This window comes from Lontra canadensis, unplaced genomic scaffold (assembly GCF_010015895.1).
Source record: "Lontra canadensis isolate GAN:19392208 unplaced genomic scaffold, GSC_riverotter_1.0 scaffold15, whole genome shotgun sequence".
Taxonomy (NCBI): domain Eukaryota; kingdom Metazoa; phylum Chordata; class Mammalia; order Carnivora; family Mustelidae; genus Lontra; species Lontra canadensis.
In genome coordinates this window covers 20,109,137-20,136,281 of record NW_022631009.1, presented here as the reverse complement: position 1 = coordinate 20,136,281, position 27,145 = coordinate 20,109,137, and the positions used below count along the sequence as shown (strand labels likewise).

The 27,145-nt window shown below is 47.5% G+C and overlaps 1 protein-coding gene across 5 annotated transcripts in view; it reads left to right on the top strand.

Moving 5' to 3' along the window:
• VPS13B (vacuolar protein sorting 13 homolog B) overlaps positions 1-27,145 on the top strand; it is a 746,538-nt gene that overhangs the window by 708,546 nt on the left and 10,847 nt on the right. For all 5 annotated transcript variants that reach the window (XM_032858607.1, XM_032858609.1, XM_032858605.1 and 2 more), the window contains exons 55-58: positions 12,657-12,775; positions 17,072-17,880; positions 21,810-21,986; positions 24,278-24,448. In XM_032858607.1, the coding sequence (XP_032714498.1) occupies positions 12,657-12,775; positions 17,072-17,880; positions 21,810-21,986; positions 24,278-24,448 (1,276 nt within the window). The remainder of the gene's footprint in view (positions 1-12,656; positions 12,776-17,071; positions 17,881-21,809; positions 21,987-24,277; positions 24,449-27,145) is intronic.

Here is a 27,145-nt window from a genome sequence, read left to right as displayed (position 1 = left end):
CCCCCAACTGTGAAGTCTCCTCCCCACTACAGGCCCCCCATTTGTTCATATAACACTAGTAACATTGAATTGCATTTTTTTTTAAAGATTTTATGTATTTGAGAGAGAGAGAGAGAGAGAGCAAGAGCAAGCCTGAGCCAGGGGTGAGGAGGTGAGAAGAACAGAGGGAGAAACAGACTCCCCGCTGAGCAGGGAGCCCGATGCGGGGCTCAATCCCAGGACCACAACGGACTAAGCCACCCAGGCACCTCTGTAGATATTTCTTTAAGTGATTTCCTACCAAGTTAGATTTCCTGGTGGTCAGATACCTGCCTAATTCATCCTCGGCCTGGGAGAGAGTGCCTGTCGGCACAGTAAGAGTAAATATCAAATCAGTAAATGAAGGACCGAATGAATGAATGAATGAATGAGAAGATGAGACTAGGCGAGGGAGGTGGTGTGAAGGAGGGCATGAGAGCCCCGGGTCTAGCCTTGGGAAAGGCCCGCATGTCAGTGCAGAGCAGCAAAAGAGACGGAGAGGAAGAGGCAGAGTGGCAGGAGGACCACCGGGCAGGGGAGACAGAGAGCCCTGAGGGACAAAGTTGACAGACTGGAAGGTGGTGGAAGGAGGGGAGTAAGGTAGCAATTGGAAATGACAAGTTCAGAGTGAGTGGAAGGGAGGGAATGGAGGAACATGTGAGAATTGTTTTTTCCAGGAGTGGGGCCATGCAGCGGAGGAGGCCGGTCTCTGCGCTGCAGGGGTGGAGGAGGTCAAGGAGAAGTGGAGAGGACAGTGAGGAGTGCCAGGGAGACAAGCCCAGGGCCCCAGGAGTGAGGTTGTACTGGAACAGGAGGACCTCGTCCTCTTCTCTGCCTGCAGAAAAGAGGTGGGCAGAGGTTAGGAAGAGCTGTTTCCAGGGAGGGACCGGGACATTGAGGGAACTGATGCACTGAGGACTGAAGTTTGAAGTACTGAGTAAATCACCTGCTGAGGGGAGAGGGAAAGGGCTGGGGGCCTGGGGGAGTGAGTTAGCAGCGGAACCAGGTGGAGGATGCAGCCGGGGACCGGTGCAGGACTAGCCGAGCCGCCCCGGGCCACATTCACCTTGGAGACCTGCGTTTGTAGTGGTCCCCACCCTAGAGAGGTGTGGTTTCTGTCCGAGGCACTCATTGGCTGCACACTGAGAACCCGCAGATCTGCGCAGCCCTGGAGAAGCTCCTGGTCTCATTAACATATGAAATAAAGATTGCAAGCTTCCCAAGGGTTCCAGAACTGCTCTGCGTCAGTTTGAAAATTTTTCAAACCTTGCTTGCTTCTCTGTGTCTAGGGAATTCTTGACAACAGGCCTTCTGCTTGCCAAACTTTATTTGAGGGATTCCCATTCACTCTAAATTTCCTCAAACCTTTGTAGTCACAGATACTTCAAAGCTAGGAGGAGGTACTCTTTCCAACACCCTTATCATCCCTGGTCTGAGGACCCAGCAAAGGCTCATGTTCCCATTAATCTTTGAGGAGCTGTGTGCCATATGTCCAGCAGACCGCGGTTCGTTTCCTACTCCACAGGAAGATGTGTTTCAGAGCCTCACCGACATCTCAGGAATACACTAGCATGTATAAATCACTGGGGAGTAAAGGGAGCTGTGTCCTCTGATGAAAGGAAGCAGCCCTTCTGTAGAAGTGAGTTCGTTTTCCAGGAGCCTTTCCTCAGCCCTGGGTCTGAGGCCCATGATGCAAATTTCAAAGCTTACCTTAAAAAGCAGGATAGGGGCACCTGGGTGGCTCAGTTGGTTAAGCTGCTGCCTTCGGCTCATGTCATGATCCCAACATCTTGGGATCGAGTCCCACATTAGGCTCCTTGCTCCGCAGGGAGCCTGCTTTCTCCCTCTGCCTCTGCCTGCCACTCTGCCTTCCCGTACTCTATCTCTCTGACAAATAAATTTTAAAAATCTTAAAAAAAAAAAAAAAGGGCAGGATAAAAACACCATAAAATCACCAATCTGCCTCAGGGAAGACAACTCCTTTAGCTTTTGCCAGTGAGCGCCCCTTGCCTCAGCTCTGGAAACAAGACAGTGTCATGTCCTATACTTTTGAGATGGAATATGAAAGGGACAGGCAGAAAGTAAGTTTATAATAAGTTTATAATCACACAAAGAGGTGTTCTTTAGATCAGGAATTCCTGGGAAGATCTGATGGTGTGTAGGCCATAAAATTCTGACCATTCTTCGTGTGGGTTTTCGTGGGCTGTGTTACTAGCTGACATGTGACTAGAAGACATTCCTTGGTTACTCACCAGAGGTCCCAAAGCAGCAGCGGGTGCTCTTAGCCTTAACTTTTTAGCAGGTGTGAGCCTGATTCTGGGGGAAACATCTCTAGATTCTGAATAAATAAGTAAAGACATAAAAGAATGAGCTTATGTGGACCATTTTAAGTCACAGTTTTGATCCCATCAGGAAGACACATTGGGGAGACAAAAAATAAGCAAGTGCTCCCAAGGCTGTCGTGTTGGGAACTCTGGGGGCAACTGTGAAGGGAAGGTCAGTGGTCCTGCTAGGATGTCCAGCAGACGATCTTGCGAGGCTAAGAAGAACCTCTCCAGTAAGGGAACCTCTCCGGTAAGGGATCATCTCCAGTAAGGGATCTCGTACTTCAGATTGAACAGGCATGAAATAGACAAGAAAGTGGGAGATTTTTTCTGGGCGGAGAAAGCAACATGTTTGAAGCTTCTGTGCTCAGACAGGGAGCCTGGTCCCTTCAGGGATCTAAATGCCAGTGTGGCCAGAGTGCCAGATGAAGGAAAAGGGGCCGGGACGGGGACCAGTCAGGCAGTTCAAGGCCAAACCCGGCCAGATTCAGTATCTGCAACCAAGGATTTAGGTTTTTATCTTAAGAGCCATGGGAAGTCTTTGACTTGTTTATGAAAAGCAATTTCTGAGCCATTGAAGCAGCAAAGAAAAATGAGCTGTAAAAACCCCAGAAGGTTTGCAGGTGAGTTTTCTTCTAAAAAGATCCAGTAAATTCTCACTATCTTTGATGCTTAGCAGAAGTGTTCGGTGGAGTCAGCATCACCAGGGTTTTCTTTTCCATGTGTGTGGAAGAGGCGGAGTAACAGTCCTTCGTGTTTCTGTAGCTCTCTGCCATTTACAAAGTACTCGCGCATCCACAGTCTCTATTCTTCGGTTCATTTATTTGACAAGTTTAATGGAGGAACTATCCAGGGCCAAACCCTTTGCCCTGAACAAGGCTTTACTCCTGCTCCAAGGACCTGAGCAGAAGTAAGTAAATCAGTCAAGTGGTATAAGTCCCAAGACAGAGCGTTTGATCACAGCAAAAATTCTAGGATCATTAGGGCAATAATTTGTGTGTTTCTTTTCCTGATGAGAAGACTGAGACTTAAAGAGTAATCAACTAGGTGGTTTATAACTAAGCAGGATCAGACTGGAACCGGGATCTGCCCACATGTGACCCACTCTTGTTTTTCCTGTACCAAGTGGAGGTCACAGTCTGTCCTTTGGAGTCCAGCCCTGGCTACAGATATTGCTACCTGAAGGTTCATGAAAGCACAGGTTAGAAGAGGTTTTCTACTTTCCCCTCTATCCAGAGCAAGAGTCCCTCCCATGCCATCTCCCCTCAGTCTTCTGGCTCAGTTTCATTCCAGCAGTGACTATAGGAAAGTTTCGGAAAGTTTCTGCCCATGTCGAGCTGAAAATCCTCCCTCCGTGGCATCCACTCCTTCATCCTTGTTTTACCCTCTGGGGCATCGCAGATTGTTTACTTCCCCTCTAATATAGCAACACTGCAATTATTTGAAGGCTGCCTCAACATCTTCTCTAAGTGTTCCCTTATCCAGGCCAAATATTGCTGGTTCCTTGAATCATTCCTTCAGTAAATGTGATTTCCAGACCCATCACCACAGTTACCCTTGTCTGAATACACTAGTGTGTTATGTTCCCTTTTAAAAATCTGGCAGCCAGAATTATACATACTATTCCAAATGTGGTCTAACCAGCTATTACCTCCCTGTGCTTCCATTAATAAAGTGGAAGATTGAGTTAGCTTTTTATTAACAAGTTCAGACTGTTTGTTATTATTGAACTTGTGGTCAACCACATCCCCCAGGTCTTTATCATATGACTCGCTGTACAGTTGACTTTTTGAACCCAGTGACAGGACTTTGCATTTATCCCCAATAAATTAAATCTTGTTGCTATTGGCCTCATCCAGCTTGTTGAAATCACTTAAAAAAAATTTGTGATGCTGTCATCCAACATATTAAGTATCGTTGGTAGCTTTATGTCATCTATAGATGTGGTAAGCATGCATTCTACGTGTTTGTCCGAGTCATTAATAAGTATGTCGAACAGGGCAAGTCCAAGGTCTGCAGGCCGTGGTGAATCACTGGGTACCTCCCGAATGCATGGGTTCAGTCAGCCACTAACACCTCAAAATGCACGGTCATCTGGCCACATTTCTTAAATAAGAAAATGCACCTGAAAACGTTTTTTAAGCCATACTGTTTAAGATGTTTCTTACCTTGCTTTCAAGGTTATCATGACACTTTGCTAAATGCCTTGATGAGCCAGGACTCAAGTAATGTAATCAGTCCACTTGGTGCAGATCAGACAGAGGGAATAACCCTGAGAACTAACGCTTGAAGAGCATGTGGTCATTTTCCAACATACCCTTAGCCTCTGTCCGGGAACCTTTACATAGAAGAAGACTTAATCAGCCCAAGGGAGTATCTGATTTCTAAAACATGCAGTAAAGGTATTTTGGCTTTTTGTTTAGTTCCCTCGCCTTCCCCTACATCCCATATCAAGGCTAGAACAGACATCAGCTAGTTGGTACCCACTTCTGCATATCTGCCAAGTGCTCTGGTCTAGAGTCTTCTATGTGTCTACAGTTTGTTCCAGCTGAGTCACACCTGCTCTTAAAGATACTTGGGAGTAGGGATTCCCCTAGATATTTTTCAGCAGCTATACAGAGGGAAGACTTATACTCTGAACATCGCTATTTTGTTTTTGCCCTTATCCAACCTTTTCTCATTTTAGAAATTGATCATTTTAAAAATTCGTCTACCTTTTTTCCTCTCAGAGATCAACTCTCACTGCTTTAGCTACCAGCTATCATCCAGTCACTAGGATCCATCTCTGGCCCCTGCGTCTCTCCTAAGCTTCAAGTCTGTGTGCTTCGCCAACCACCAGACATCTCCACCTGAAACTCACAAGCACCTCAAACCCAGCATGTCTGAAACCAAAGTGATCATTTTCCATTCCCTAAGCCAGCTTCTCTTAGAGTCGCTACTTCCCACTATAAAAACCTTAAATAAGATTTCTGTAAATTTGTATTGAATTCCTGCTTTATGTCAAGCTTCTACAAATACGATCTTTAGTCCCTGCCACATTCCTTAAAGGCAGATACTGCCTGAAGCCCAGGGAGGTCACCTTTCACAAAGCAAATGTCCTGGGATCCAAACTCCAGCTGTCAGTCTTCTGAGCCTATATTTTTCCTGCTGTACCCCAATACCTTCCTTTCCCTCTTCCTCCTGCTCCCACACATCCTGTAAATCACCAGGTTCTGGCGGAAAGTCCTCAGAAGTTTCTCTGGGTCTGCCCCTTCTCTCCGTGACCATGGCCTACTTCAGGCCTTTTATCCGTCTTCCCTCTCCCAGAGTTTGGCAGTAGCCCCTCAAAGGACCTCTGTGTTGTCAGCCTCCGCACCTTCAACTCGGTCTCCACAGCTACCACCCAAGTGATTACCAAAACACAGAGTCCAGCCCAGAGAAGGCCCTCCAGGCCTCTAGACTGCTTAAAACAGGCCACCACCTGAGACAAGCAGGCTGCGTGTTACTTCCATACTCCCTCTGTAGGTAAGGGGTCTGTCCGGCCCCATAGCACACACGGAACTCTCTTCTTCCCTTCAAAGCCTAAGGCTTGACTTGGTCCACATCATGGCTTTCCCTCTTCAGATATTTTCTTACAAGTCACTTCGTCTAGAGATAGGAGTACTACCTTCTCAATTTATTCCTTCCCAAAATAGGGAGTACAATTTTTTTATGAAAAAGAGATGTTAGCCAAAGGTCAGAACAAATAGAATGGCTCATTACCTGCAGATCTATTTACGGAGGCTGAGTGTCTGCCATCTGCCGGCTGGAGACCCAGGAAAGCCATAGTGTAATTCAGTCCGGGTCCAAAGGCCCCACAACCAAGGCAGCTGATGGTTCAGGGCAGCTAAATTCACGAGGAGAAGATGAAATGAGATATCCTAGCTCACCAGTGAGGCAGGGGGAAAAGGGGGCAGATTATTCCTTCCTGCACCTTTTGTTCTATTCAGGCCCTCTACAGACTTGCCCCACCTTGGGGAAGGCAGTCTCCTGAGTCTGCTGATTCAAATGCTAACCCCATCCAGAAACATCCTCACAGACACATCCAGAAATAATGCATAACCTGGGCACCCTCTGGCCAGTCAGGTTGACACAAAATTACCCATCACAGAAAGAAAGTAAACATCTGAGGTGGGAGCACAGGAGTCAGGTAAAAGAGAGAGAATTGGAAAGGGAGGAGGCCCAGCAAAGTGTATCCTGTGGCTGTTGAGCCCAGATGAAGAGGAAATGAGTAAAATATTAGAGAAGGAGAGCACAGAAGTTGTTTTAGTAACAGTTGTACCTATTATTGAAGTCTACCTCAGCTTCTGTGCTGGGGTGCTTTCTGAAAGCACAAGTTTATTAAAGTTTATTAAAGTGTTTCTTACTTGTAATCGTGGTAAAAGACAATGTAGCAAGTGGAGGGCAGGACATAGGCCTGGAATGATGTTCTTATATGCATACCAGTGAGAGAAAGTTTACTGGATCAGAGTAAACAGACACAAACAGATACAAACGGCAAAATACAGAGTATCCTCCCAGGGTTTAGTGGTCAGAGCAGCAAATCTACCACATGTTGCCCAATAGCCTCCTCCCCATCCACCCCCACACCAGTGTGAAGTGAAGAACGAACGAACACCTAAGGGATGGCACTGATCAGGACAGGCCTAGCTCATTCGGCAGTAACAGCTTGGCAGCAACAACAGAAAACCCCCGTGGTCATCAGTCATGTCATCGTCCGTTTTCTACACGCGAAACAAACAAATTGCCTCCCTGGGGCTCCATCCAGTCACCACATCCCACTGGAAATCCAGTACTCCTGAGCAACGCTCTGAGTCTGCGCGGGACTCCCTTCATCTGGAGAGCTGGGAGCTCGTGGTTTCCTCCCTCTCCCCTCATTTTACAAGACAGGATAACCATTATAACCCCTCTAGAATGGAAAGGAGAAGAAAGAGAGATGTAACAGCAGCCCCTTATCCGTGACAATTCTGAAAATTTTCTGAGCACGTAATTGTGGGGTTTCTACCCTAGAGCAAGGTCTCGTCTCTGAGCCCCATTTCTATTCTTGGAACTCCTTTCTTAGCATTTTTCTTCTATTCCCTGGATCTACCCTCAAGAGCTCTTCCTCAATCCCATCTAAAGCTCATATTGAGTTTCAAGCAATCACAGTCTCTTCCAGTCTAGATTTGTGAGTTATTGGGTGGTAGTCATTTCTCAAGAACTATTTGATTCTCAAGGATTCATGTACTGATAACCACACCCATGGTCTTTTTAAAGCATATTTCTGTGCTATCTTGCTTCTTCGCCTCTCTCTAGATTTAAGAGAGTTTCTGTGGCAAATGTATACTTTTAAGCTGAACTTTCTTCTGAGTCACTTGAACAACTGGCCAATTCTTTCCTGATATCTGAGCTCATCTCTTCTTGAATACATTGCCAGAGACAGCCAGTAGCAGCCAACACACACTACTAACATTTTGTTCCCAAACCTCATCTTCTGGAGGCGCAAATGGATTAGGTTTATAATCTGCCTTACTGCCTGACCATTAACCCAAGGACTCCTATTTTAGGTTTTTGCAGGAACCCTACTTCTAGTATCGATATTACATTAGTTAGCTGGGCGAGGCTCTGCGGCCTTTCCGAATCCTAGCATTTACTGCTTGCTCCTGCTGTGTGCCCAGGGCTCATGGTCACTTTCCATGGTCACTCAGGGATGCAGGTTGATGGAATCTCCGTCACCTTCTGTGTGCCCCACTGTAAAAAGCCACCCCCAAACCTAGAGGCTTGACAATGAAGAACATCTCATGAGTCTGAAGGTTTGTTTGGGTGATTTTTGTGCAGGATGAGCCTGGGATCACTCATGCAGCTGTGTTTGGCTAGAAGTTGGCCGAGGGAGGAGTTCGGCTGGAAAGTCTGGGCATCTCTCTCACCATGTGGTCTTTCCTCTCTAGAGAGGCTAAACCAGACTTCTTCACATGGTTGGCAGGAGGGCAAACCCCAGGGATCAAGCTTTATCAGGCTTCTTGCCTCTCATTTGAGGATATCCCGTCGGCTGATGGCAGTCACAGCCAAGCTCTGGATCAGCAGAAGGGACCAAGCAAAGGCCTGGAAGCTGGGTATGCAGCTCCTTGACTGTGCAACCGTCTGCCACAACCAGCTAGACCAGGAAGCAACAAGCTTTTTCTTCAAAAAGTTTCTTCTTTTTCTTCAGTAAACATTTTCAGTTTTGCAGGCAATACAGTCTCTGTCACAATTTCTTCACTCTGCTGTTACATAGAGACAATATGTAAATAAAGGAGCGTAGCTATGTCCCCACAAAACTTTATTTACAAACTAACAGGCCATGGATTGGATTTGTCCTGCCACCGATCTAGAACATAGAGCCTGTATTCAGCCTCCACAGCAGAGGAAGGAGACTAGCTCTTTTATGCTTTGGCTCAGAAGTAACGTTTGTCAATTCTGTCTTTAGCTCATTGGCCAGAACTTAGTCATGTGGCCACACCTAACTGCAAGGGGCTGAGGAGTAGAGTCCTGCTCTGTGCTGGACGGAGCTCGGTACACATGGACACTAGAAGTCTCTACCCCAGCAGCTACGTTGAGATGATGTCCATTCAGATCTTGACTACATCTCAGGTGCTGAAAAGATGGACATAAAACCATTGTCCTCATGAGCTTATACAGAGATCATGATGATTAATATACGAAGAGGGAGAAGCATGTTATACATCTTTGCCCTGAAATCATTAGTTATTATCCCACCATTTGTGTACTTGGCTTTTTCACCAGCTAAGGTGAGAGCAGTTTGAGGGTATGATTAGATCTTCTCGGTCCCTGGGTGCCTGGGTGGCTCCACCGGTTAAGCGTCCAACTCTTGATTTCTGCCCAGGTCATGATCTCAGGGTCATGAGATGATCTCAGGGTTGTGAGATCAAGCACCGCATCAGGCTTTCTACTCGGCAGGGAATCTGCTTCTCCCTCCCTCTTCATCTGCCCCCCACCTCATGTGCTCTCTCTCAAATAACTAAATCTTAAAAAAAAAAAAAAAAAATACAACTTCCCTATCCCTAATACAGTGCCTTGCTCTTTGTAAGAACACTTTAAGTGTCAAATAATTGGTTGAATGACTAAATGACCATCAGACCAAAACAAGGATTTATTTTAAAACTTCTGAGGTAGGTACAGGTGCCTAATTTCTCTGGCAGTCAGATACCTTACTCCCTAATCCCTAGAGCCGCCGCTGTACAAAATGCTTGGCATTGTGAGCTGCTTCTCTACCTGGGAAAAGACATGAACTTAAAAAGTCCATGTTTCTCCCTTTCTAGTGGTGAATAGAAGGAACACCCAGAAAAATTTTTCTCCAGAGTCCAGATTTTTTTTTAAGATTTTATTTACTTATTTGATAGAGAGATCACAAGTAGGCAGAGAGGCAGGCAGAGAGAGGGGGAAGCAGGCTTCCCGCTGAGCAGAGAGCCCGATGCGGGGCTCGATCCCAGGACCCTGAGATCACGACCTGAGCCGAAGGCAGAGGCTTAACCCACTGAGCCACCCAGGCGCCCCAGAGAGTCCAGATTTTTGATGAGAAGAAGTACCTTAAAGGTTTAAGTCCATTTGCTTGCTTCAAAGTCTCTTGGGCAGTTAACAAAAACCATCAGCTTGATTTATCTTTCCTGTCTTAGAAGGAACCAGTATCCTTCCTCATTTCATCATGCCTAAGGATGACTTTGAGTTTGGGCAGAGCAGTAAATATTTCCCTTTTTGAGCCTCTCCTGCCCTCCTTTGAGGGTTGATAGTTTTCTCCTAAAACCCTGGGACATGCACTTAAGTTAACAGTCACTGAGAGAGGGAAATACGGATGGGAGCACAGGGCCTTAGAAAGGTTTGTGCCTAGGCGCCTGGGTGGCTCAGTGGGTTAAAGCCGCTGCCTTCATCTCCGGTCATGATCCCAGGGTCCTGGGATTGAGCCCCGCATCGGGCTCTCTGCTCAGCAGGGAGCCTGCTTCCCTTCCTCTCGCTCTGCCTGCCTCTCTGCCTGCTTGTGATTGCTGTCTGTCAAATAAATAAATAAAATCTTAAAAAAAAAAAAAAGAAAGAAAAGTTTGTGCCAAATGAATAATCTCACATCTATAAACCTAGTAGAAAAGCAGTTGACTAAGGGCGCCTGGACGGCTCAGCCAGTTGAGTATCCCACTCTTGATTTCCACTTAGGTTATGATCTCAGGGTCGTGGATTTGAGCCCCATGCTGAGCCCACTTCAGGCTCCACGCTCAGCAGGGAGTCTGCTTCTGTCCCCTCTCTCTCTGTCTCACATCCATGGGTTTTCTCGCTCTCTCTCAAATAATCTTTTTTTTTTTTAAGCAGTTGACTTACTTTATATATCATACAAAATGATAAATATGAGTGTTTTTGAAATAATACCTGTTTTGTTTTAGATTCATGAGCTCAGCCATTTATTAAGTTGACTTCATTCTAGATTTTGTCCAAGTCAAGTTCATTTTTTTTTAAGATTTCATTTATATTTTTGAGAGAGCATGAGCACGAGTGGGGTGAGAGGCAGAGAGAGATGCAGCCTCTCCTCTGAGCAGGGAGCCTGAATCGGGGACTTTGGGATCATGACCTGAGCTGAAGGCAAACGCTTACCCGACTAAGCCACCCAGGTGGCCTAGGTTCAATGTTTACCTTAGAACAGACAAGGAAAATTCAAGATACAGGATCTTTTGAAACCTATTTTTGCAAAACAGTCCATTTGGGAAACACGTCCGTGGAGCACAAACGGACCCCACTCCTGCCATCAAGAAACTGACAGTCTGATCATTGAGACAGGTGTGTAAACAGGTGACTGTGCCGCGAACAATACAGATTTGTGACCAAACAAGTGCAGTTTAAGTACTTTAGGAACATAGGAGTGAGTATCAAGCTGAGGAAAGGAATGGAAAACTAGAGGGTACCTTCGTGGAAAGAGGTATCCTTAAGGAGCAGGTGCAAAGATAAATAGGCTCTGGAAAGGACTCGCAGGAAAGGAAAGTCTTCTGGGCCCTGGGGGTGCCAAGTGGCAGACAAGGGCCTAAGCTGAAGCAGTGGCCATGGAGCGCAAGAGAAGGCGCTACCAAGGAGCCGGCCGAGCGGGAGCGTCTGTGGGCCGCTGGGCCACAGGACACGGGCAGGAGGCAGACGTCATGGCCAGCTGCCTGACCCACCCCGGGGTGCCGCCCCTGGTTAGGATTTCTGAAGGAGGAGCGCTTGTGCACCAAAGAAGCCCGGTGCCATTGAAGTGACGTCTGGGGCTCTCTCTGCGGTTCTGCGTACACTCTTTCCCGGGCCTCCTCAGCCGGTCAGAGTTAGAGTACCTTCATGCCCTGGCAGGCAGGCACCTAGCTCTGTCCCTTCCTCCAGGAATTTTCAGTCTTCCTTTTCTGTACTGTCCTAACGATAATAAAGGGCCCAGATTTGGCCTGAACTGATACCGCAAATTATCACAAAATCAGCATTCCCAAACATAGGTTCTTGCCTCTACTCTCAGGTAAGGCTGGCCATGAACATGATGTTCTTGGAGTTGTTTTTCAAATAGTTCTGTTCTGTTTTTCAAATATTTATCCATTTAAGCAACCTCGGTATTTCATGCTGAAAGGACATCTGTTCTGCTGGCCTGGCACCTGGCTTCTGAGATAGAACTTTCCTGAGGCTTTAGTCCACCTTCCCATGGAAGAAGAATTAATTTTGACTCCAAGCAAATGAAGTTATCTGACATTGTTACAAGTATGTGAGGGACTGAGGGACCTTGAGAAGATTATGGCATGTATTGATAGGTTTTCTGGTACGTTTCTGAGTCCTCCGGATAGATGGGCTTCCTCATGGTAGTGAGTCAACACTCGAGAGTCTGAAAGTTTTTTTCATTTTGCATTCAAGTCCTGAGTTTCAAGAGATTCTTTTCCACAGAGATCCATAAACACACATCAGGCTGGCCCATGGCTCAACTCCAGCCCACACAGAGCTATTTGCCAATTCCAAAGGAGGAGAGAATAAAGACACTCGTGTTCTGTCATCATCCATCATTGTTTTTTGCTATGAACCTTACAGCTGGATATTGAAAAATCTGGATTTGATCTTTCTTTCTTTTTTTCTTTTTCTTTTTTTTTTTTTTTACAAGTCAGCTGAATAGCCTATACACATACATAGAGAGAAATATAACCAGCAAGTGTTTGTCGTATTGAATCAGAACTTAAGACGTTGGAAGGCAACCATTTCAGTAGTGGTTCTTACTTCTTTTTCGTCAGTAGTGGTTCTTACTTCTTTTTCGTCAGATTTTGAATATTATTCTTGTAGGTTGTGTTCCTGACTGGCTTTGGCTACGTATATGTGGACATTGTCCTCCAGTGTGGCACGGTCTTCATCACTGTGGCCCCAGAAGGAAAAGTGGAATCTGGTCTAACTACTACCAACAGGTAGGATTAATTATTATCCCAGTGGCAGTATGGTAAGCTTTCCCATTGTGAAGTCATAAACCTGCTATTTCACATTCTTTATCATCTCTATATATACATTATAGCTTTTGGTGAATTATTATGTAATCCATAGGATATGTTTATTAGCATTAAATCCGACCTATAAAAAGTAGCAAGATATGATCTTTGGTACCCCTTCCAGTGGTAAATTGAATAAACTGGTTTACAAACTAAAACATGCATTAGAATTATATATTAGCATTAGCATGAGATGCAAATTAATACTTCTGTATCCAGTTGACAGTCTAGTAGTTAGTAATCTGACTTAGCAATTAGAGCTACAAAATAAATTCCTCTCTTAGAGGGTTACCTCTCTTAGAGGTTTTACACTCATGAACCAAAGAGTTAATATGCTTAATTTAAAGGAACTCCTATAATCCAGTTGGAATAGTATGAAACTAGCCCCTCCTTCTAAAAGTGAAGGTGCATGCATGACCAGGAAGTTCTAGGAAGGGGAAATACAAGAATCAAAGACACGCAATTTTAAGTAAGATATTACCAAAGTTTTAATGATGTGTCATCACCTACAATTCAAGTGGAAGTGTAAACTACTGCATTTTCTGGAAAGCACTTGAGCAACCTCTGTTATCAGCTTTAAAATCCCTTTGGCTTATGGGTGCCTGGGTGGCTCAGTCAGGTGTCCGACTCTTGATCTCAGCTCGGCCTTGATCTCAGGGTCCTGAATTTAAGCCCCACGCTTGGCTCCCTGCTGGGCCGGCTCCACACTAGGCGTGGGCCCTACTTAAAAAAAAAAAAAAAAAAAACCCCTTTGGCTTGGAAACTCCTTTTTTGTTTTTCTTTTTTAAGATTTTATTTATTTTAAAGAGAGTATGTGCATGTGCTTGCATGAACCTCAGGGAGGAGCAGAGAGAGAGAGAGAGAGAGAAGCAGACTCCCCGATGAGCAGAAAGCCCGATTCAGGACTCCATCCCAGGACCCTGAGATCATGACCTGAGCCAAAGGCAGAGGCTTTAACCTTTAACCTTTAACTGAGCCACCCAGGTGCCCCTTGGAAACTCCACTTTTAAGAATTCTGAGAGTGTAAGAGATAAAGCAGTGGTGAGAAAAGTGGGCAAAGACAGAATGAGAGAGATTTATCATATTGCCACTTAGAGGCGCAAAATATTTAGAGCACAAATGCCCAGCAGTAGGGGAACGGATGATACATAAATGGTATATCCACAGAAAACAAGGCTTACAGTGGAATAGATTAATATGGGTGATAAATCTAAAATAAAGCAAACAGAATATAAAATTGAATATACAAACACGACCAGTCCCTATATCATACACAGATGAATACACACACACATACACAAATACTTCTCACACATGCTCACACATACATGCAGAAAACATTCCAGGAACTAAAACTCAAAAGGAGGAACCAAATTTTTAATAGATAAAGGGGTAATAAGCAATTATCTAATAATTTTCTGCACTTTAATTTTCTACAAGAAGAATTTAGTTCAGCATCAGTTTATTGTTATTAAAATTGTATTTAAAATGTAAACTAATAATACCAACTTCCATCATTTGTTTAAGCCCTTTTCTAAAAAAGTTCCTTGCTTTTCTTATATGGTTAAGAAATTATTAGTTACAACGTGTGTAATTATTATTAATTTGAGCTTACAATATTTCAAACAAGTTTGGGTAGAATGTTTTCTTTGCCCAGGAGTGTTTGTAAAAAATCAACAGCATAACTAAATTGGAGACGTAATATAAAATTACATAACACAGGGGCACCTGGATGGCTCAGTGGGTTAAAGCATCTGCCTTCGGCTCAGGTCATGATCCCAGGGCCAGGGTCATGGGATCGAGCCCCACATCAGGCTCTCTGCTCAGCAGGGAGCCTGCTTCCTCCTCACTCTCTGCCTGCCTCTCTGCCTAATTGTGATCTCTCTCTCTGTCAAATGAATAAATAAAATCTTTTTTAAAAAATTACATAACACAAAATTTCAAGCCTATACAATAATTTCAGCAATATTTGCCTAGGGCATTAATAGTGCATTATTAATCATAGTAGCAACAAATTATACATATAGTGGTAGAAATAGGGAAGGGACAGATATTTACTAATATTCCCTTAATTCATTTATTCAAATATTTTTCAAGTGCTTACTGGATGGTAGGTGCTATTCTAGGGATGAGGACACAATGGTGACCAAAAAGAACAAAATCCCTGCTTTTGAGAAAATGATCACGTTCTCGTAGATGTAGAATGGAAGACAGAGAATAAACATAATAAAAAAGGAAAATTGAAGGTACTGCAGAAGGTTGGCTTTCTGCAGGGATAAAAACAACTGGGTAGAAAGACCAGGAATGCCAGGGCCTAGGGACAGAGAGAGAATAATTTTTAAAAAACCAGTGTAGGTAAGCCTCACCACGGAGTTGACAGTTGAGCAGAGACACAAAAGCTTGTGCCAGGGGGTTAATAATGTGGCTATCTGGTGGGAAAGCTTTCCTGACAGAGGGCGCAGCCGGTTCGAAGGTCTGAAGTAGCATGCCTGGCACGTTGGAGGAGCAGGGAAGAAGCCAATGTGGGCCAAAGTGGGCGAAAATCATAGCGTCTGAGGTCAGAGAGGTAAAGGCTAAAAGAGCGGGACTTGTGTCGGGCTTAGTTTTGATTCTTGACCTGGGGAAATCACTTCACTTGAGTGAAGAAGTGACATGATCTGACCTAAATTTTTAGAAAATTGCTGGCTGGCTCATTGACGTAGACCATAGAGAAGCAAGGGTGGAAGCGGAGACTCATTAAGAGATTGGTACAGTTGTTCGCACTAGAGATGCCAGTGGCTTAGACTGCGGTGGGATCAGTGGAAGTGGGAAGAAATGGTCAGATTCTGGATGTGCTTTCTAAGAAAAAACCAATGGGATTTCCCTGATGCACTAGGTAAGGGTTGAAACGAGAAGTATCAAGAAGGACTCCGGCATGCGTGTTCTAACAAGTGATGTATGTGGTTGCCATTCACTGAGATAGGAAAGACCATATGTAGGCTGGGGATGGGGGTAAGAGCTGGAGTTTGATGCGACATGATGAGATGAGACGAGTGCCTATATAAAGAAGCAGTTAGATATCGTAGGCTGGCAGTCGGGTAGTTCTGAGCTGACCATGTGAGTGGGAGCCCTTAGCACGGAGATGACATATCAGGCCATGATACTGGGTGAGATCTTCAAGGGGAGGGCAAGGGCTGAGCCTTGGGCTCCTTCATCTGCAGGCATCAGGGAGAAGAGGACGTCACACAGCAACTGATGGGGGACCACAAGTAGAAGAGCTAAGAGAAGACAAATGGAGGGAATGTTTCCAGACAGGAGGAGTTATCGACAAGGTGAAATGCCATTGTGGGTCTAGTGAGCCACAGACCCAAAAGGCTGCCAGTGAAAGGCCAGGTGACAAGGAAGTCACTTGGTGAGAGTTGCTTTGGTGGACTGTGGGGGCAGAAGCCCGCTTGGAGCAAGGCGAAGGGGGAATGGAAGGCAGCCAGCAGTGTGTGTAGAAGTTTTTATGGGAGGGGGAAGCAGAAAACTGAGCAGTAGCCAGTAGCTAGTAGTAGCCCCAGGCCTCAGCCCCTAGGCCTATAAGAAATCTAGTTGTAGATTGTTAGTAATGAAGAAGAAAATGAGGTTGGAGGAGAGGGAGGCTGGAGTGATGCCCCAGAGCAGGGGAGAGCAGGAAGGTTCTATGCACCATGGAGGGCTTGGCCCGAGGAGCACAGCAGGTCAGCTCTAGAAATGGTGGAGGAGCAGAACCCACAGCCGATTCATGGCTAGATAGGCCAGGGTCCTGGGAGTGAATGGTAAGTTTTCTTCTGTTTGCTTTACTTCAGCATGAGGAGTTTTGGTTATTTGATTTTACCTTTGTGCCTTGAGATGATCGTGATAGAGAATTAGTGCACAAACACTAGAAGACTCATGGAGGAAAAATCTGGTGTTGATAAGGGAAGCACTTAGAGAACATGACAAGAACTTGTAATAGTCCCATAGAGAACATTTCCCAGAGCTGTTGGGAATGTGACGGGTTCTGTCCAGACACCATGAACTGAAAGTTGAGTTCTTACTTGCATCTTACGAGAATCTGATGAGATGTCAGGAGGTATGTAAGAAGGCACTATTGGAAGGCGGGGCAGGAGGAAGGAAGGAAAAAGGCAGGAGGGAGGGAAGGAAGGAGAGAAGAAAAGGAAAGGAAGAAAAAGAAGAGCAGGGGAAGACTGACGTTCTTTTCCCTTTCTCCTCCAGAACTCTGGAGAAGATTGTGACACTGAAAATGTTCATCACTCAGCTGAGCCTGGTGGTGTTTGATGACCTAACCCACCACCGAGTGTCGTCTGAGCTCCTGAGACTCACGCTGGACAGTGTTTTCCTGCACGTGGCCCCCCTGGCCGGCGCCCTGCCCGGGGAAGAGGCGGCCACCGCCCCCGTCCAGCTTCACTGTGTGGAGGTCTGCTGCGGGGACCTGCAGCTGGACAACCAGCTGTACAACAAGTCCAATTTCCACTTTGCCGTGTTGGTCTGCCAGGGGGAGAAGACCGAGCCGGTGCCGTGCTTCCGGATGCAGAGCCTCCTCGTGCCCAGCAGAGACCTGGAGGAGTACAAGAAGAACTGTTTTATCAGACTCAGCCTCACCCTCGCCGAGGGCAAGAGCTGCTTCTTTGAAGACATCAACGAGTTCCGTTTCGAACTGAAACCCGCCCGCTTATACGTGGAGGACACGTTCGTTTACTACATCAAAACGCTCTTCGAGACCTACCTTCCCGAGGGCTGCCTGGCGGCGCCCCCCGCAGGCGCGGGGGCCGGCAGGCAGGGGCTGCCCGCGCAGGTGGGCCAGCACGCCCGGGCCCTGGCGCACCCCGTCAAGCTGCGGAGGCTGCTGATCCAGCCCGTGAGTCTCCTCGTCAGCATCCACGCGTCCCTCAAGCTCTACATAGCGTCCGACCACACGCCGCTGGCCTTCTCGGTGTTCGAGCGCGGCCCCGTCTTCACCACGGCCCGCCAGCTGGTCCACGCCCTGGCCATGCACTACGCCGCGGGCGCGCTATTCCGAGCAGGTGAGGCCGCAGTGAGCCAGAGCCCCGGCGGAACGGAACCGCTTGGGGGGTGCTTACCGACCTGCGGACCCCGGGGGGGCAATATGGCGGGAGGGAAGAGTGCGGGATTGGCCGTTAGCGCTGGATGGACATCCACGCTCTGCCCCGCACTTAAGAAACACTCAAGCAACCAGGAGCGTCGATATTAGCTGTTACGCCACTTAGAACTTTAATTCCTCGTAGCAGACACCTTCTCGCAGCTCCCTGCAGTACAAGGCTCAGGGTGAGCGCGCTAGTGCGGTCCGGAAAACTAGCCCAGGCCTCAGCCCCTGGGCCTGGAAGAAACCCACTGGAAGGTTGTTAGTCTCCTCATTAGAGCCCATGAATAGCCATAGGTGAGCAATTCAGAGGATTTGTGTGTCCCTAAGACGCACAAAGAGCCTTCCACGCATCTGGCCTGTGTAGACAGATTGCAAAAAGAAAGCGGTTGGTGTCTCAGTTTCTCCACAGACCTGAGATGGAAAAGTCGGGGTGGGGGTGTTGAATATGTATACCAAAAGGTCGGTTGGTGAGTACTATGGTGCTGGTAGAGTGCAGGGGACGGAGTGGTCTGAGAACATTCTATGCAACAGACATCATCGAAACACGGGTTCCTCGCCTAAATTCACCCTAACACGGTTTCAGTGTGATTATCCAGCCCCTTATGTTCCCACGAATTCAAGCAACAAACCCCAACCAGAGTTGGTCTTGTGGGTTCTTCCTAGCAATGAACATGACAGCCTTCCTTTCAGAGAATAACAAAGGAAAGAACATTTATCACATTGTACTTGGTGAAAGCATTCCCATATAAGCTAACATTGTAGCAGTAAATGACCCATGTTGTTGCCAGACTGGGGAGATTACATTTTCTCTGTAATGAAATTCACAGAGTTAATATGGTTACCCAGGAGTTCTTAACTGAAAATGACAAGATCAGGGGAGGGCCCTGCTGGGACTATTGTTTTGATAGCTTGCACAACAATGAAGAAAATATTTCTCTCTTGCTAAGAAATCATTTAAAAATAAGCAGTTAACATTTCACATTTAATAGATGGGTATATTTATAAACAATTCCAGAAACTTAACCTTTCGGGCAGTTTTTTCTTTTAACATGAGTAGCAGGCACGTAAATTACTGGGCTCTGATCTGGGGCTTGCAGAGGACTAAGGCTCCCATCAGGCCACCAGGTAACGCTGAGGTGTGGGGGGCACCCATGTAGGTAATGAACTGGCAGGGAAACTCCCAACTGTGGCACCAAGGAGCTATGTCCCTGCAGCCTGTGAGCTAAAAACGCTTTCTGTTTTGTTTTTTGTTCTTAATGAGCTTTCACAAGAACATTCTGTTTGGATTTTTTGTAATCCACCTAAAATCCTCTAAGCTGTTGTCCCAACCTCATTATACACTGGGACAAGAAATTCTAATACAGAGGGCCAAGTTTTTAGAGCCCGTTGGGAATTCTGTCACTAAAAACCTACAGGCAAAGTGAGAAGATGGTAGGAGGTTACCAGTGCCCCAGTAGAAGGGCATTCAAGAGAATGTACTAGCATTCTTGCAGAGGAAGGGGGAGGGTTGGCCTGGGGATGAGCAAGTTGCAGCTGCATTGCATGTGGGGCAGGACTCACCCATTGAACTTGCCTAGAAGGTTCCTGCCTGGGATGGTCGAAATACCCTGACTTCATTTCTAGGGAAGTTTGTGGATTCACCTTGAAAAGGTTTTAAAAATAAATTAGAAGTAGATAGGAGTAGCCCTATTCGAAGGAAAGCATGTGGAAAGCAGTAGCTTTCTAATTTCCTGGGGCTCCTCTACACCCAAGTCTCAAACTGATGGGAAGTCAGACAGATACTCTTTTTGAACAAAGTTTTCAAATGGATAAGCAAGAGATATATTGGCTTTTGGAGGAAAATAAAGAAGGAGTGCCCTCGGATACTTACTGTCCTTTTCTGGCTAGTTCAAATGCCTCTGAGAAGTACCTTGGGTCCACACATAGCCCTCCTGTCAGGCCGTGTTCCTGACCCAGGAGGACCACACCCCACATCCCGCCTTCCAGTAGCTTGGTGGAGGGCAGCGGTGAGCAGTGAGCCTGGGTGGTGTCTCTTCATACTGGGCCTGCTACACTGGTTTGTGTAGATGGTCTTTGCTTGGCAACAGCCTACATACTCTCCTTTCCTTATCTGTGAGTGTAAAATCTATGGAGAGGAGAATTAAGATGTTTCTAGACCAATTTGCTGCCTGCAGGTGGAACCTTACAGCTATCCCAGACCAAAGGGAGTTTGCGGTTTCTTTACCTACAGAGAGAGCCCTCCAAGGAACCATATTCCACAAGCCTCCCTGATACCCTGCCTTCCTCACTGCAGCCTGGGCTCACGGAGGGTGGGTGGGCTGTGCAATCAGGAAAACCTGGGTTGGAGACCCAGCCCCCGTGTCTCAGCAGCAGGAAATTGCGAACATTTGAGCCACACTTGCCTCCTCATCCTGCCTGGAGAAAGTGGAAGTGGAGACAGGTTAACACCGTGTCAGGTTCGCCTCTCTCCCCTCCGCCTGCTATCCCTGACCCCCAGGGAGAGGTTCAGTCATTAGCTCCTCTGAATTTATGTAAAGGGAGGTAATAGTACTTCACGTGCATAGTTGCTGGGCGCATTAAATAAGCTGAAAGTCTGATACCCATAGGCTGGCCCTTTTTAGTTCACGTCTCTGGAAGTGATTCCCTCATGTCATCGTCCTACTGTCCCAGAGAAGAGAAGTAGGCTCCAAATTTAAGACCGTCCCTCTCTGTCTAGGGGCTGGGCCTAGAAACCGTCAGGGCTCTGCCTTGCTTCTTGCAGCCATACCTTCCTGAGCCTCTGGGACCAGTGACTTGACGGAGGGTCTGTCCCAGGCTTGTCCTGCAAGAACCTGCTGCTGAGGCAGGATTGGCTCCCACACGAGTCCCGGCCCCACGGCCTCCCCACGAGAGAGCGCTCTCAGCCCCAGGCTGGGGCACCCGTGGTTCCCCCGAGGAAGTCCCCTATCTAGAATCCTGCACTTAGCCCTTGGCCTTGCCTGCACCTCCAGTCCCCCCCGCCACCCTGCCGTGAGCACGCTGAGCCCCACTCCCAGGGGAGGAAGGTGAAGGGAAGCGGCTGCCGGAGTTCACACCACAGCCCCATTCCCACGAGGCAGCAGGCACCACAATCAGGCCACTGAGCAGGCCAGCCCCTGGCAGGCCCCCTGCTCGAATAGGAAACCAGATCCAAAGCTCCCCTCCCGGGACCCTGGAAGGGAACACTCCCCTCTCGCTAACCTAATCAGTATGTCCATGTCACCGGTGTTTACACAACTGAAGCTGGGGCTGAAGGGGACACATTTGTCTGGCTCCAGCTCCGCTCCAAAGGGAAGCACTCAGCTTGGTAGGATTGGGGAAGATTAAAAATAACTCCTCCATCCTTTCAGAACTTTGCATCTCCTTTCCAACACCCCATTTAGCATCTGCCTCCTCCCCTGACCAGACCAGACCTCCTCCTCCTCCCGGTGGCTCCGCTGCCCTGAGGTGGTTTTAAAGATAACTTCCCAGCCTGCAAACACCTGCGCCCTAAGAGACCCCCTTTCCTTCTGGCGGGGGGGTGGGGGGCGTGTGTGTCCCCTTGCACACAGGTCCCTTTTAGCAGGAATACAGGAGGCTCGGGCAAGGAAGTCAGAGTAAAGCTATTTGCTAGGCTGCCAAAAGGATCACTTTGATTTATAAAGTATGAAAGCTTGCCATTTATGAATTCACAGTGAATGAGTTATTTCCCATATTTTGCTCCAGAGGAGCTTATTACATTCTCAATTCCAGTGTGAAAAATGAATTGCAGGGAAAATGGGTCACTTTTCCCAAATGTTCAAAGTGCTGTGTTTAAGGTTTCGGTAACCCCTTCCCTTTGGTCCCCCACAGGCTGGGTGGTTGGATCTCTGGAAATCCTCGGCAGCCCCGCAAGTTTGGTGCGGAGCATCGGGAATGGAATTGCCGACTTCTTCAGGCTTCCGTATGAGGGGCTGACCAGAGGCCCGGGAGCCTTTGTGAGTGGCGTTTCCAGAGGGACAACATCCTTCGTAAAGCACATTTCCAAAGGTAGCTGTTTCAGTTCCTTTTCATAATGCCTCATTTTCATTCCTCCCCTTATTTTTTATGTTTTAAAGAACACGTTGACGTTTTCGGTGTGTGAAGGGTGCCTCTACCTTTGTTGGGCCTGTTAGGGTGCAGTGAACTGTTGGATTTTTCACAGAGCTCACACAGAATGTCTTATGTTTTAAACAGATCGCTGTTTGCCTGCAGTGTGTGAAAATGTTTCAGAAACTTCAGAATTTTAAACCTCCCATTGGGAAAACAAGGATTGGCTCAACTGTTATTCCATGTGATAAATACAGAAATATTAAAGGTGTTCAGGACTTCTGCTAAATATCAGAAACCCTACACTGTGTTGCCTCATCATTTTTTTTTTTCATGTAGATACAGTTGTCATAACTTTGGGAAGAATATGGATACATTTTGACATGGAAATGGCTTTGGAGGTTAACAGGCCGCTCTCTGCCAGCAGGCCGCATCAACAGTGCCATCTTGTGGCCCAGAGGGTCCGTCAGGCACAGAAACCAAAGTGCTGCCCACACGAAGGGGCATGTTTTTGTTTTATCCGTGTGTGCCTGGCAATATTTTGGTCAGGCTGGCAGTGACTCGGGAACTAACAAGGGCCATCTGAGTCCCCTTTTCTTCTCAGCAGGAGGCAGGGAAAACAGGGCAAAGGGCTTCTTCCCCATAAAAGGCTTTTTAATGTCAACAGTGCTGCAACTCTCTGATGAGTGGGCAGGTTATAGAAGTCTCTGAAAAGCTCAAAAGAAGAGGAGCTTGAAATATGAGCACCCATCCTCCTTGGATGGGGGCACTGGCAAGGGGAACGCATGAGCGTCAACCGAGTTGTGTGGGCAAGGACAGGCCCACTCCCCCAGGCCCCAGCCGTCCGGGAGGCCTGCGAGCTGAGAGCCGAAGGAACTCACAGATGAGTCACTGGTGGATTTCTCACTCCTGACACTTGAATCTTTGTGGTTCCGATGTTTTTATTTTCAAATAAGACACCCAACACCTGCTAAGTTGAACCCCATGGTAATTTTAGCATAGTGACTCACTGAATATTTTTTTTACACTTGTTCTCTCCTTCTCTTAGCAAAAATCCATTTCGGTTTTGTTTGTTTGTTTGTTTTTGTTTTTTTTTGGTATCTGTGTGTGTGCACAGACTTTTTAGATTGCTGGTAAAGATGCAGCTGCAAAAGTGACATCCTCTGTGTCTTCCTACAGCTTGGTGACCACTAATGAAGGCGCTCATTCGTCAGTTTCAGGATCTTTCCATTGATGTCTTTCAGTCTTGCCTCACTGAGATCTCCGCAGACTCGTTTAGAGGGGTTGGGGACTGTTTTAAGCAAGTTGCTGAGATAGCTGTTCTTGGGAAAACCAGACAAAATCATGGCTTTCACATGATTTATTTCCTTTAGTGTCCTCACTTTTTCCAGCTAAAATCCTGAGAATCAAAACTGCACATCTTGTCTGTGGCCCGATCACTGGTTTCTCAGAATGTCAAATGATAAAGTTTAATGTCATCCTTTGCACTAAGGAGGGAATACGTTTTATTCCTAAGTAGAAATGTTTCTTTACAGTCTGTCTCAGATTCAGCAACATAACCTTAACCTTTAAAATCAGAGCAAAGTCTAACCTTCAAACTGGGCCTCAAGGAGGACTTCAAAACTGTGTTAGCCAAGCATGGACAATCCTACCATAATGATGGCAGTTTCATCTGAAACTCAGGGCATTTTTCTGGCAACAGAGATTCTTATCCTACCCCTTTTGAGGTGTGCCATTACCCTTATAAACAAGTGTTAATCTTCACCTCATTTTTTTTTAAAGATTTTTTTTTTTAAAGATTTTTTATTTATTTATTTGACAGACAGAGATCACAAGTAGGCAGAGAGGCAGGCAGAGAGAGAGGAAGGGAAGCAGGCTCCCTGCTGAGCAGAGAGCCCGATGCGGGACTCGATCCCAGGACCCTGAGATCATGACCTGAGCCGAAGGCAGCGGCTTAACCCGCTGAGCCACCCAGGCGCCCAAAGATTTTATTTTTAAGTAAGCTCTACACTCAAACTCACAACCCCAAGACCACGAGCCGCACACTCTGAGCCAGCCAGGCGCCCTTCACCTCATTTCCTTAAGGCTCTTGCTTCAAGCTGCCCAGAGGAAGCTGCCATCACTCACCACGTGGGCATGTCAAGAAGGCACAGATGCGCTTCCACTGCTCCCCCCTAGCCCTTTGGGGAACCACTGCCGGGGTGTCCACCAGATTGGTGACCAGGCCAACCCGTGTTCCCTTGTGCCCTCAGGTACCCTCACCTCCATCACCAACCTGGCCACAAGCCTGGCACGGAACATGGACCGCCTCTCGCTAGATGAGGAGCACTACAACCGGCAGGAGGAGTGGCGGCGGCAGCTCCCCGAGAGCCTGGGCGAGGGGCTCCGGCAGGGCCTGTCCCGGCTGGGCATCAGCCTGCTTGGTAAGGGGCTACAGGAACCCACACTGGACGGGGAAGGTGGTTGTGAAGCCTACATCCTTTCTGCAGACAAGGCTGAGGCTTGTGGTAGCTGGGGGTGGGGGTCCGGTTGAGGCGCGCTGGCACAGGGCCTCCGTCCCAGAGCCCTTGCGCAGCTCTGAGAGGAAGGCCCACCTGCACAGACGCCCACGCTCTGCCCTCCCTTGCTTCTGGTAGGAAACCTATCCCTGTCCTCAGGGCGGGTATCCAGAGAGCCTCATGCCAGAGGAGGCGCCCTGAGCATTGGGTGGCACGGGGCAGGGGGCAGGGCTGGGGTGGGTGTCAGCACGGGGACAGCAGCCCAGGGCCTGTGGCTTGTGAAAGTAACGGGCCGCCGGCCTTCTAAGCCCCTGTCCCCTGCCCCGACCACATCCTCCAGACGCTCTCACCTTTGTTTGAGAAGCTCTCAAGCAACGTGCAAATGTCCTGTAAACTTCAGCAAGGAGCCCACTTTCGCCTTTTATTTTCTTTTGAGAGTGCCGGCTAGTCCCGACTCAGAGTAATTACAGTCGTCAAGCGGCCAGATGGTATAGTTCGAAGTGAAGATGGCTGCGGGTATTTCCAAATACTACAAATGTTCAAAAAATAAGCTGCTTTGGAAAACCCTATAAAAAGGAAGCTTCAGAGCTGAGATTTTGCAGAGCAGGATTTTCAAGGGTATCTTTTGTTTATTTGTTTGCGAAGGAATTTAAAACTGTATTGCTTGGCAGCCTGCCTGCTCGCATTGGAAGGAGTGTGCATCTCCCGCAGATCAAAGTACCCCAGAGCAGGGAGAGCGGAGGTCAGAGAAGATGAGCTTGAAAGGATTTGCGCGCTCTCCAGCTTGCGCTGCTAGCCGCAGCCCTCAACTCGCAGCACAGCCAACTGAGGCTCTGGAAGGAAGTAGTAAGATGTTATAAGCTCAGATTAAGTTACTAGAAATTGTTTAAGTCATAACATTCTGTGGCGATGCATGGAAGCTGGGAGCTTATGACCTGGGATGGAACTACCGGGTAGAGGAATGGTCTGGAAGGCCAGGGGAAGGCGTGGGAATAGACCACATTCCGGAAAAGCCAGCAGACCCCAGGCTAGGGTGTCCAGGTCCTTTCTTTGTGACCTCAGGCACGTTCTTACCTTCTCTGAACCTGGCTTTCTCCTTTGTAAACTGGGGCTGGTGATAACATTATTAGAGGTAATAATACTGGTCTGTCATGGGCCCGGCATAGGGTCTGTGTTTAGTAAAAAGCACTGCTCATGCCATGCCCTCTTCTCTGGGCAGAAGAGCTTCCTTCCCTCCATGCAAGCTCTTCTTGGAGTTGACAGGCTCAAGGAGACCTGAGCTGGCCAGCCTGTGGCTATGTCCATTCTAACCAGTGTGTTCTCTTCCACACAGAGACGCCCTCACCCGCCACCCAGTTGCCACTGTTGTAAATCATCCCTGATGGTAGAAACCCGTTACAGGAGGAGCCATGATCCTCCCATCATGTTGTCATACTTTTTAATACGGCGCCCACTGTTAACCAGGCTAGAAGGTCCTAAAACTTGGATCTCTGCGGTAGTCACTCCTTATACAACATCATCTGTGCAAGGGACTTATTTCGTCTGTAAAACCTCAGTGCGCTTGCGGTCTTTCTGCCTCTCTGGTCATTTCCAAAAACTCAGGGGTTCTGTGGATGACCTAAATCCCTCCCGGGTGTGCAGTGACTGCCCTTGCCCCCCGTGGCCTGACCCTGGGCCCCCGCGCAGCACCGCCTCCAGCAGCACGCCCTGAGCCGCGTGCCCATTTCTGTGCCCCTCAGATGGGTTAGTTCTCAGTGGGTGTCTCAGAGCTGGCTCGAACCTGCTTCCTTCCCTCTCAGAACACTCTGTGTCCCACTTAATCCCTGGCTTATCTCAAAACGTCCTGTCCAGAACTACCTCATGTGGGGCAGAAAGACAAGAGAAGGAGTAGCACCGATCAAGTCCCCTCACCTGGAAAAGCATAGATTTATCACCATTTAATTTATCCCCAGATATGGTATTTAAAACTGCTAAATGCAGTTAGGTGCCCGGTTGACGTTAGAGCTGTTACCATATTGTTTGAAAGCCAGGCTCAGTGGAATCAAAATAGTACTTCCTCAGTTTCCTCCTCTATGAGAAATACTAACAACACAGCTAGTAAAAATGTGTCTCAAGAACACTTCAGCATTGACAAAGCGTTTTCACGGGTGTCCTCTCATTTGATCTACAAACCCAGGCATGTATGAGGGGGAGTGACTCGCCCAGGCCAGACCTCCACCAGGACAAGAGCCTGGGCTTTTCCTCCTGTCCCCCAGCCTGGAGGGCTCCGAGCCTGGAAACAATCAGGATGTGGGGAGACAGAACAATTGAAGGTTCCAGGGTAGGAAAAACACATTTCCCCCAAATGTTTATGGGATTGGTGGGCCTTCTTGCCTCTGTTTTGCTCTCGTGGGGACACTGTGGAGTGTTAGGAGGTGCTTGAGAAATCAAAGGGAGCCTTCAGCCGCCATGCCCAGCCGCATCGCCCCACGTCAGGGAGGCAGTGTCGGCTGGCGCAGAGATGCCGCCGAGGCTCTGCGATGAGCCTCCCCCACAGTCTTGAGGAAGCAGTGTCTTTGGGGAAAATTCTGTTTAGCCTGAAGAATTGGTACGAAGGCTTTCCCACATTTACCAGAACTGTTC